General features: G+C 45.3%; 1 protein-coding gene across 1 annotated transcript in view; it reads left to right on the top strand.

Moving 5' to 3' along the window:
* The window catches only part of DOK7 (docking protein 7), a 479,904-nt gene that overhangs the window by 207,992 nt on the left and 259,533 nt on the right, over positions 1-12,379 (top strand). Inside the window, exon 5 of the mRNA XM_069203471.1 lies at positions 9,842-9,961. Coding sequence (XP_069059572.1) covers positions 9,842-9,961 — 120 coding nt within the window. The remainder of the gene's footprint in view (positions 1-9,841; positions 9,962-12,379) is intronic.

The following is a 12,379-nucleotide window of genomic DNA, read 5'->3' as shown; positions in this document are numbered from 1 at the left end:
TTGTGAATTTTATTCATTCCACATCTCCATTCTCTGATGTGAATGGTGCCTCCTGTGCCGTGGCTGGTGCTGTTGTAGAGGTAGAGGGAGCCACACATACTTCCGGGGATAGAGATGTGGAGTCAAAGGTACTGGCAGCTGCCATTTGTGGGAACACATAAGGCATCACTGCAGCAAGGAGGAACTGCTGATTTTTCAACACCGCAGCAACATCATGGTGGTAGTCAGCCATGTTTTCCCTGAGGAAGGCCACTTTCCGCTGTATGAACTCCAGGGTATTCTGCATAGCCCCCAACCTGTTGTCTGTTATGCTGCTGCCAGTTTAGGAGGGCAGTTGTTGTAGCCTCTGCCTCATGACAGCAGCTATGTCGGCTAGAGACTGCTGGATTCCACATAGCGGGGAGTGGGTGCCTCTGATGGCAGCTGAGTTGTCCTAATTTGGACTGAGGTACGTCCGCACTCCCTCTAGGCAGCCTGCCATGGTCTGCATTCCCACCTGCACATGCTTGGCCAGCTCCCAATGGACTCCTACCACTGTCCTCTGAAAGGTGATCTCTGGGTCCTCAGAGTCCAGGGCTGTGTGAGTACTGGCTGATGGTTCGTGTGGAGACCCCGCAATGCTGTGGGTCTTCCCTGCAACTGGAGGTGGTGTCTGGAGGAATCCTAGGGCATCCTGTAGAGTCCATTCATTGATGGTTGGCAGCTGGTCATCCATGTCATCTATAAAATCCAGGACAGGCAGCTCGGCAGGAGGTAAACCATCATCCTCTGCAATGAGATAGTGTAAAGTCAATCTTAGATTGTTTTGGCTGTTGACATGGCACATCATTTATTTGCCACTGGAGGCTCAGTGACATGTTACTGACCCAAGGTTGTAGTTGTACTTATGTGTAGCATTGTGCATCACACATGGGTCAAGCTTGCAAGGTATTTTGGGGCATATGTAGGTGCCCCGAGCGCCTCCTGAGTATCACTTTTGGTGAGGCTCAGGTGGCACCAATCCCTGCACCATATCTATAAGGTGGCATAAAGCAACTTTTTGTGCCTTAACATCACCTTGTATATATGGCCCCTTCACAAGCAGCACTTTGCGTGGGAGGTGTGCGCAATGGGTGTTGCTGTGGTGGGCCACAGCAACACCCAATGCGTTTTGACACTGCCTCAGATTTACTACTTTTTATTAACCAGAAGCTGAGCCAAAATCTAACGCCAACCAGGGGTGGCTTTAGCATGTCAAAACTAGGAGTAATGCTTACATTTCTACTGGATGTTTTGCTTTGTCTATGTGTGCTGCATTCTGCAACACACATAGAAAGAGCAAATCGCCCTTTAAGTTTGATGTTGTGGAGGAAGGTGTTCCTTCCTGCACAGAAACAATCTCCCCCTCAACCCAGCCATCCTTGCACTATGGTGCAAGGGTGGCTGCACTGGCACACGGCAGCAAATTTTCCCCTTGCGCAGGGTGGTACACGGGTGTGCAGTATTCTTATAAATATGGTGCATCCCTGCCTTTTGAAAATGACGATGTGTGATGCTGCCTAATTTGGCACAGCAGCACGCACCTTCATTTACTGTTTGATCTGGGCCTCTATCTTGTCAGATGGTGAGATTGCAGATACTTGTACAGCTGCACACATGATGTTCACAGACATGCTCCATATGTTGTATGTTTACTATTTTGTGACCATTCCCATATGGCGCATATGGTTGTCTCTGAGTTGTTGTGGGTTCACCTTGTATGGGTTGTGTTCCACAGGTTGCAAGCTTCAGAGCAGATTGTTCTCATGTGGCATGGCTCAGGGCAGCTGCAATATGTGTTACACTACACTGCACCAGTTTAGATATGCAGGGATGTGCCATGTTTACTTGAATATGGTACAGCACTGCAAATCCCCCTGCGCCCGCACAGATGTATTCACCCTGCACCAACACAGGCATTGTTGCAGGATTATGAAGGGGTGTATGCCTTGAGGAGATGATTTGTTCATGTGCAGGGAGGTGGTCCTCGCTGCACATGTACAAGCCATTTTTGCTAGGGTGGCATTTCAATGTGTGCTGTGAGATGCAGCACATATGAGTAAAGGCAATGCAGTAAGGAGGAAGGGAAGCATTTTGGCCAGAGACACCACCACTGGGGTGATATTGACTTCCGTCTTAGTCTCTGATGTCTATGTTGTGTTAGAACAGGGGCTTTGACATTATGCAATGGGTGTTGTCATGGCACAGCCACACTATTTGCACGTCCCTTCCAGGCAATGTGCTGCATATTTACATGGTGGAGTATAGCCATAGTGAGTAGCCTATGTTGACTTTGTGTATATGATGGAGTGCATAGCACAACCATAGCATCAGTATATGTGTGGCTTGGGTGGGGCTGGCGCGTCTTGATTCAGGGCCTATTTGTCCCGATGCATCCCTTTTGCATGCATTGAGTGTGTCCTATGTGCCTCCCCCTTCTGCCATGTGTGGAATTCCAGATATTCCCCGGTGCAACTTACCCTGCATTTGTTGTGATTGTTGGTAGTCTGCACTGTCCTGTCCTGTGATTCCAGTGACCAGCTCCTCCAGGATGACTGCTGAAACCATCTCCTCCAGCTCATCCAGGTCATCCTGTGGTGCAGGACTTCCACCTCCCATCTGCAGTTCTGCCTTTCGGTTCCTGGCGAGTTTATCCTTAGTTCTGCGCTTGCAATCGTGCCAGCGCTTCTTGCACTCAGTGGCAGTCCTCTTCACCTCTGTGATGCTGTTGACTTTGTCTACTATTTGCTGCCATATTGCATCTCTCCTACCAACTGGCAATTTCGAGGTGATGAAGAGCTGGTGTTGATGCTCCATCACCTCTCTGACCAGGATGTCATGCTCCTCCTCGCTACAGCGACACTTGCATTTTCTCTTCTCCTGGGACTTTTCTGGACCCTCCGGGCTGGTACTTGGTTGATTGGGGTCTCCCTAGGGTCTCTTGTGGCCTGAAAACTCCATCTTCTCTTAAAATTTCAATTTTTCCTGCTTGTGCGTTTTGTTTTGATGCTAATGTGGTAAAAAAATGGCGCTAACCCTTTTGCGACATATTTACATGTCGCAAAACAGTATAGCGCCACTTTTGCAGCATTAGCACCATTTTTCCTTACTGCACGTTGCAATGGTTAAAGTCATTTTTTTTACGGTAACCAGTCCATAGCGCCATCATACGTCATTTCTTAAATATGGTGCACGGATCGCGCTAAGGAATTACGCTAATTCACATTATAAAAAATGACACACACCTGCGCTAGCACAGGTGTGAATCATTTTCCATAAATATGGGCCTCTGTCTTTAACATGTGGGTGCTAGATTAACGCAAAGATATAATAAACTGTATGCTTATAGATTCCAGAGAACAATGAAAAATCAGTTAACTACAGAAACCTGTGCATATTCACTATTCCAAGAGTATACCTATAGGGAAAATGTAAGCAACTAAACATTTTAGGGTCCAGTTCAGAAAGGCACTTACAAGTTGTAGTAGAACTATTAAAGCGCTATTTCACATACTCATAAATGCAGTTCAGAAAGATATAGGTGGAAATCTCCACCTGCGCTGTTCCTATATGCCATAAGTGCATAGAACTCCACACATGTAATACTACTTTTTAGGCATAAATGTGGGACTGGCTGAGGGAGTGGCTGGAAAAGGGGACATATCTGATACAAAAGGGGAGGAAAAAAGGGAAAGCTAAGGAAAAGGAATTAAAGGACAAGAAGAGACATGCAAATGCAAAACATACTTACAAAATGGTAAATCGCTTGTCCGTGCTTAATTTGCAAAACAAAATGTGCCGGTGCCCAAAGCTCTCCTCTTAAAGACGCGGCTGCTGCCATTAAATGTGCAAGCACGGAATACTGAGGCAGCATAATCCTGAAGCCATCTCGGGCCTCTTCAATCCATTTAAAGTCACTCCCTGCCTCATCAGCTCACTGTTGCAGCGTTCTGCTTTCTCCCATTGTGACGCTTTTTCGTTTTTCTCTTGCTTCGTCTTTCCCATATGTGTATTTTGCTCGCAGTAAATGCTCGAGGCAGAAAAATAAGTGCAGACGATCAAAAATAAGTGCCGGTGCACCACCCCGGAAAAAACAAGCACAAATGAAGCACTGCTTGCAGTTTAGAAAGTTACACCCGTATCCATAAACCCTTCAAGGAAAAAACTTTTCTGCGTTTGCGTCTTTCTTTTGCTGCCTGACTCTGAAAAACCTTCAGGATGTCAGCATTTAAGCTCTGCCGCACTGCAGTAAAATGTGCTTGTTTTTCAAGATGTATGGCTGGATACTGCCATCCTAACGGTCAAAGGGAAACCGTGTTCAGTTCAGAACAGATTTTCTATTTGAACCTTACTTTTTCCGACCATTTTAATAGAATGCGCTACACACCAGCAAAGGTGTTATTTTGACAAGTTAGTCTGCAGTTTGATTAAAGCAGATTCTTAGGAAACAGAATTATTTTATCAGCAGTTTAATAATTAGGTTTTAGTAGGAAGGTTTTTAAAGGACTCACTAGAATAAATTGCACATTTAGACCCCCTTTGAGGAAGAGGCTTTCAGCTACCACATAAAATACCCAGACGAATATTGGATCAAATATTATTGTACCCAGTGGTAGAAGTCGCCATCTTGTCTACACAGTGACTGCCCCTCCACTAGGACAGGGGAGCATTGCCTTCCTGCCGGTAGCGCCGCAAAGGTAAAAAATAAAATGGTAATAAAAGTTATGTATTACCATTTTATTTTTCTCTTTCCCCAGCCAGCCATGTTTGGGGGTGGGGCACTGCTGCTGACTGGCAGTCGGGGAGTGGTGCTCACTCCACCAGTTTAGAGTGCGCATGTCGTTTTGGCCAGCAGTCTTGTGGCGGTCAGCCTGCCATGCGTACTTTGAACTACTCCACCCAGCTGTCTTAGCTGGGTGGAGAGCAGGCACAGGCTCCTGGTGCCTGCATGAGTGTTGGTGGCAGCCCGCTCCAGCCAGTGTTGGTGCTGCGCTCATGCTGCTTAACATTATTAGTAGCATGAGAGCAGTGTCTGGATTAGAGTGGAAACTTCAACTGCTGCAGAGACCATCAGGACCGACGGACAGAAGCACGAGAAGGACCAGAGGAGGAAGCGAGTCAGCTGAGTGGGTAAGCACATTTTTTACATTTTTTTTTATTTCTTTACAGCTTTAGCGTTGACCGATTGCCTTGATACATTTTGTGTAGATGAACACCATGTTTTTCTAGCTGTCCGTAAGCTCCTGAAACAAAGGTGCACACACACAATTGAAAGTAGACATATTTGTGTAGTCTCAAGGCCGCCTGAAAGAGAAAATATTTAACAGCCCATCGCTGGCATGAACCCTTCTTGTTGACAGCAGTGCGGGCCATCAGAGCCAGGGGTGCTTGAAACAGCAGCCCCCTCTGAAGGCTCCATGAGTCGGATTTGATGCCTATGGCTACCTGGAAGACAGGGGAGTGACCTCTCTGGTCTCCCCCCTGACATCTGGCACTCCAGCCACTGTGCTTCACAATCTCACTGTGATGTAGGCGAGGTCCTTGCTCCTATCAGCGGCCTCGGTCCCTCTTTGCCAACAGGATAATAGTCATCCAGCGATGGGGGGTGTCCAGCTGGCTGTGGCGGATGGAGCGAGTCACACATGCGTGTTTGCACCTGTAGTTCTATGAGACAGGTTGCATGCAATGCTCTACATGTATGAGCTAGCAAAGTTAATTGGTAATACACTTCTGATGAAAGCCATCTCATGCTTTGTTTGAAATGTGCTCCATGATGATTAAAAAAACTGCATAATCATTTTAAAGTGCTCCTCGGTGGAGTTTTTATAAAACACAGCATAATCATGTTAAAGTGTTCCTTGGTGCAGTTTGTATAAAACACTGCATAATCATTTTAAAGTGTTCCTTGGTGCAGTTTGCATAAAAAGCAGTGCTTAATTTGTTTTAAAGACTAGCTCCATGGTGTAGTTTATATAAAAGGCACTGCATAATGTATTTGTAAAGTCTTTCACAATGTATTTTGTAAAAAGAAAAGCATTCTACAATGTGCTTTAACAGTGCTCCGAGGGCAGTTTATTTAAAATGCATGGTTTAATGTGCTTGTAAAGTGGTCTTTGGTGCAGTTTCTATAGGCACGGCCGGTGTTGGGTGCTCAGCAGGGCAGTTGGTTTAAAAGGCACTGCATTACGTGTTCATGAAGTGGCCCTTTGTGCAGTTTGTGTAAATGGCACTGTATCGGGGTACGTGTACAGTGCTGCATCCTGGTTTGTGTGTAAAAGATGCTGCATTACGTGTTCATGAAGCGGCCCTTTGTGCAGTTTGTGTAAATGGCACTGTATCGGGTACGTGTACAGTGCTGCATCCTGGTTTGTGTGTAAAAGATGCTGCATTACGTGTTCATGAAGCGGCCCTTTGTGCAGTTTGTGTAAATGGCACTGTATCGGGGTATGTGTACAGTGCTGCATCCTGGTTTGTGTGTAAAAGATGCTGCATTACGTGTTCATGAAGCGGCCCTTTGTGCAGTTTGTGTAAATGGCACTGTATCGGGGTATGTGTACAGTGCTGCATCCTGGTTTGTGTGTAAAAGATGCTGCATTACGTGTTCATGAAGCGGCCCTTTGTGCAGTTTGTGTAAATGGCACTGTATCGGGGTACGTGTACAGTGCTGCATCCTGGTTTGTGTGTAAAAGATGCTGCATTACGTGTTCATGAAGCGGCCCTTTGTGCAGTTTGTGTAAATGGCACTGTATCGGGGTACGTGTACAGTGCTCCATCCTGGTTTGTGTGTAAAAGATGCTGCATTACGTGTTCATGAAGCGGCCCTTTGTGCAGTTTGTGTAAATGGCACTGTATCGGGGTATGTGTACAGTGCTCCATCCTGGTTTGTGTGTAAAAGATGCTGCATTACGTGTTCATGAAGCGGCCCTTTGTGCAGTTTGTGTAAATGGCACTGTATCGGGTATGTGTACAGTGCTGCATCCTGGTTTGTGTGTAAAAGATGCTGCATTACGTGTTCATGAAGCGGCCCTTTGTGCAGTTTGTGTAAATGGCACTGTATCGGGGTATGTGTACAGTGCTCCATCCTGGTTTGTGTGTAAAAGATGCTGCATTACGTGTTCATGAAGCGGCCCTTTGTGCAGTTTGTGTAAATGGCACTGTATCGGGGTATGTGTACAGTGCTGCATCCTGGTTTGTGTGTAAAAGATGCTGCATTACGTGTTCATGAAGCGGCCCTTTGTGCAGTTTGTGTAAATGGCACTGTATCGGGGTATGTGTACAGTGCTGCATCCTGGTTTGTGTGTAAAAGATGCTGCATTACGTGTTCATGAAGCGGCCCTTTGTGCAGTTTGTGTAAATGGCACTGTATCGGGGTATGTGTACAGTGCTGCATCCTGGTTTGTGTGTAAAAGATGCTGCATTACGTGTTCATGAAGCGGCCCTTTGTGCAGTTTGTGTAAATGGCACTGTATCGGGGTACGTGTACAGTGCTGCATCCTGGTTTGTGTGTAAAAGATGCTGCATTACGTGTTCATGAAGCGGCCCTTTGTGCAGTTTGTGTAAATGGCACTGTATCGGGGTATGTGTACAGTGCTGCATCCTGGTTTGTGTGTAAAAGATGCTGCATTATGCGTTCATGAAGCGGCCACGGTGCAGTCTGTATGAAAGGCACTGCATGGTGTGAAGTGCTCCTTCCTGCCGTTTGTATAAAAGCGAGAGTTGACAGTTCAGGGCCGGCTTCAGGGCGGTGCGAGCGGTGCGGCCGCATCGGGTGCTGACCTGGACTGGGGGGCGCTGAACTCAGGGTACCAGTGCGTTTAGCAAGAAACTTGAAACTTGCGATTTAAAGCACCTGCTGAAAAGTTCCTTATGCATCCAGCCTTCAGGAAGCAATTAAAATGTCAAGATTACTCTTGTGATTAATGTTCATGCTAGGGAGTGAGATAAGAGTTTTGTCTAGGGGCAGCTTTGACTCCCCATAATGTAGGGTAGAGGGTTAATATGCCTGCTGCATGGGACAGAACTATATTTTATGTGGATATCTGAGTGGATTAGTAAAGTCAGCCTTTACAAGCGCTTTAAAACAAATTAATGTGAGTGAAAGAGCGGCTATGGAGAGATGAGGGGGCACATTTACCGGGTGACAGTAAGTGAATCTGAGGAGAGGGTCATGGGATGGTTGGTGCCAAAATATACTGTTGCACAGGGCGCCACGAGTGCAACAGCAGGCCCTGGTCACGGGTCTGTGTTTCGAAAAGGCTTGAGTTAACAGGTTAAATGAAAGAGGCACTGCAGGAGCCTGTGCTTGTAACATTCCTTTATGCACAGTAAATCCTCTGAGATAACGGTGGTTAGGACAGGTGCTGTATGCAGATGTTTTCCAGTATTGTGTGATACCGAGGGGCTGATTTAAGAGCCCCTAGCACCTCCTTATACCACATTAGCATCATTTTTTATAACGCTAATGTGGCCCAACGAGGCCAAAATCACAGCAACACATTTACAAAGTGGCACAATGCATGCATTGCACCACTTTGTAAACCCTTGCACCACATTAGGCCTTCGCCAGGGGGGGCATTACCCCGTTAGGGGGGGCGAAAAAATGGTGCAAGGAAATCTAAAAGATTTCCTTGCATCTTTTCTTTTGGCACTTTTAATGCCTGCTCAGAGCAGGCATTAAAAGGTGGAATGCCATTGAATACAATGGGCCCCTATGTACTCAGCAGGAGTAGCGCCAACATTTTTCGCACTACTCCTGCAGACTACATCAATAGCTCAGGAATTCTGACGCTATTGCCTCCTACCCTGCGCTACGGTGTGCCGTATTTTAAATACGGCGCACACAGGGTGGCAGTAGGGGGCGCTGAGGGGCGCAAGGAAAGTGGCGCTGTGCTGGGTGGAGCGCCACTTTTCTTAAATCAGCCCCAGAGTGCTTGGATTTGCATTAACACTTTGAGATACGGAGTGCTGCTTCACATTAACACTTTGAGCTCCACAGGGCTCCCTCGTGACTCTGGGGCTGAGCAGGAGTTTGGGGGAGAGGAGAGTGAGCTTCCGCATTTATTGCGGATATAAATTATATTCTGGCCTTGGAGAGGGCCCAGAGGCTGTGAGGACCGGGCAGCATCTGGAATCAGCCAGGAAGCAACTGCTCTCAACCAGATTACATGCGCTAAGAGGAGATGCTCGTCCTGCGTATCGCCATGGCACTACTCGTGACAAAGCCTAGCATCTCGGTCACGCTGCTGTGCTATCAGTGCAGCACAATCTGTCAATCTAAATCTGGCAAATGCCTTTTGTCAGTGGTCGGTTGGTTTCCCCACCAGTTGCCATCCTGTCTCTATCGCTTAATAAAATTGTATTTCGGTCTGCCTCAATCCTGTGCTCTAATTTGAAAATGTACCATTTAATTTGCACTATAATCATTATCCTACAAATGAATAGTTGTAATTTTAGTGTTCGACTTTGAATAGTACTAAATTATATATATGATGTTTTCTAATTTATGTTTAATTTCAGTTGTTCTTATTTATGTAAAATAATACTTGTTTAATTTGTAACAGTTCAGGTTTATTCATGCACTAAAATGCAGGTGGAAGGGCATATTTTATTGTTTTCAGCGGTAGAATTACTAAAACTTATTTGTGAGTGTTATTACATTTTAAAAGTGCCACGGTCAAGGTGAGGTAGCAGTAATAATCTGTTGACTGGCTACTGAGTAATCCCAATCTGTACATGCAATATATTAATTCTTGTAGTCCCGACATACTTGTATACAAAGCAAGCCATGAGCATCTACTAATCAGAATTTCTGTTCTTCCTGTAGGGGCCGGTGTCTTCTTCCTCTCTTGCGCTGAAGGGGATCAGATCAGTTTTCTGTTTGACTGCATCGTGCGTGGCATCTCTCCAACAAAAGGACCTTTTGGGCTGCGTCCAGTCCTCCCAGGTTACTATAAAAAAAAATTACTTTTAGTGCTCCTAAGGCACTTGCCATGTCCAGCACATATAGCTGAGACTGGCGAGGAATTGCTATTAAAGGGACACAGAAATCAATGTGCCGCTGCTTTTTAAATTTAAGAATAGCAATTGCAGACTTATCAGACTGTCACATAAATGCCCCCAGATTGTGTAGAACTGAGCTAGAGGTGGGCTGAACTTGCAGAGTTTCACTCCATGGAATTTTGTGGAGTTGCAGAAAAACTCCACAAGATTCCACAGATTTCTGCCAGTTGGCGGAATATTTGCTGCTTGCACTGCAATTTAGTGCCAGTAGCGCAAGCCGAGCTGAAAATCAATGGCACCATACGTTACGCAAGAACATGTTCAGCCATTCAAGTTGATTTTACCTGCCGCTCGCATAAAAAATCTTCTTGAGCAGCAGCAAATCTACTTGAACTGCAGCCCCTTGATTGTGACAGCTCACGAATGCTGCCGATGGCCTGCGTTAGAATATTGCACTAGGGAATGCCAAATCTCTCTCTTGTTCGCCAGCCCACATATTCTGGAGTCTCGCTGGAAAATAATTCCCCACGTGGCGATTGCTGGAATTTGGCCAGAAATCCTGTTAGGGAGTAACGCAGAGTGGCTAAAATGTTTCCAGTTCCACAGTTGGAACAGAATATTTCACCAGCCGTACTAATTACCCAGTCAGGCATATTTCAGTGGTGTCACAGCCTAGTTTTATACTTTCATAAAATGGGTAAGAAAGACACATCATCAATTTGTCAAACTATATCAATTCTCATGACAAAAAGTATAAAATTAACATTGAATATCTCAGGGAATATGAGAGAGGTGCCTGCATTCATCCTTCAGTCTGCTCACCTATTAGACATTTTCACCCATAGTAGATAATGCCAAGGAGGAGATGGAGTCGTTTATTCAACAATCATGCACTTACTTACTTACTTAGATGTACTCCTACTTTGAAGAAAATTGACATTTTTTGTGGATTCACAAACAATTTCAGGAGTATTTTTGGGAAGCTGCAACAGTCACAGTTTTCAGGGATACATACATTTATATTGCTCTTTTCTACACATGTGTATATGTCTACCAACATGCAAGTTTTCGAATATTATTTTGCTCTCCGTTTAGCAGAGTATTTTTAGGACATTTTTCAAATTGACGTATTGTTTTTTTTGTTTTTTCCTTGACCTAGCACTGTAGTATGGTGGCTCCTATCCAAATCTGTGCTCATCATGTTTCTTAGTTTGCTTCCTACAGCCATTCACTTGCTGTCCCTTCCTAGTCCCACCGTCACCAAAGTAATTTTTGCCTTTGACATAAGGAGTTCTTGCACTAGCTGTTTTTTAGAATTAGGGCACATGCCCTCTTTCACAAGCACCTAAAACTCACATTCTCACATGTCCGCGCTAGAGACGAATGCTGATAAATATTTTTTAACTCTGCTCAGGTTTGTGGCTATTTCTATCGGCTGTAGTTTTTTAAGCAGTTGCATTATCTTTTTCTTTTTCTTTTCCCTTACTGTGGTGGTAGTTAAGCAACGCAGTGGTCTGGTGGTTACTGCCCGATCCAGTACTTACCACGTCTTTTCTTCGTAAAGCTTTCCACTTGCTTTTCCTTTTAGTCCTGCCATTACATATGTATTTTTTACTTTTACTTTGGAGCACTATCTGTTCATTAGAATTAGGGCACGTGCCCTCTTACACAAGCACATACAACTAAAATGTTTACTCCTCTGAATTGCGGGCACTCTGAAGGTGCGTTATAGGGAAGCCAGCTAGTGCCCGTCTGTGAATTGGCGAGGCACAGGGCACAGGATGCTGCCCTTGCTACCAGGACGCATTCATCAAAAGCAGCTACAAACGTCTGTCCTTTAGATGGAACCCTTCTATTAAGGCATTGAAGCCTGCAACTTCCCTGTTCTAGAATGCTGCTGCTGCCCTATGGCTAGTTTTTCTTCTCACTAAAAGGATTTCCCTTCTTTCAGCTTCCATTAAGATTTCCAGGACAGTGCATTGAATCCCACCTCCCAGTTCTTATGCAACTATATCTATACTTGTCATACCCGCCGGGGTTTGCATTAATTCGCAAAGTAGCAGTTTCACACCTTTCTTTACCTGTGCACTCCTTAACATTTGCTCTCCCTCTAAACTTACTTCCAGGCGTCAGGCTCGTCTAGAAAATTCTTTCCCATGAATACCTCTCCAGCAGCACCACATGGCTCCAAGTGGATTCAGCCATAACTCCTTCTGTTGGACTTGGTATCCTGGAGTATGTTAGGCTCTATCAGCACACTTCTGTCAGTTCCTATTTTTCTGTGCTTTACTGATAAGGGTCCATAACTCTCTCAATTCATTGATAACATTTCTCAGCATTTTTGTCAAAGACTAGATCAAAT

Source organism: Pleurodeles waltl, chromosome 1_2 (assembly GCF_031143425.1).
Source record: "Pleurodeles waltl isolate 20211129_DDA chromosome 1_2, aPleWal1.hap1.20221129, whole genome shotgun sequence".
NCBI lineage: Eukaryota > Metazoa > Chordata > Amphibia > Caudata > Salamandridae > Pleurodeles > Pleurodeles waltl.
Note: the sequence above shows the minus strand (reverse complement) of the source record. Positions and strands in the feature narration are given on the sequence as shown.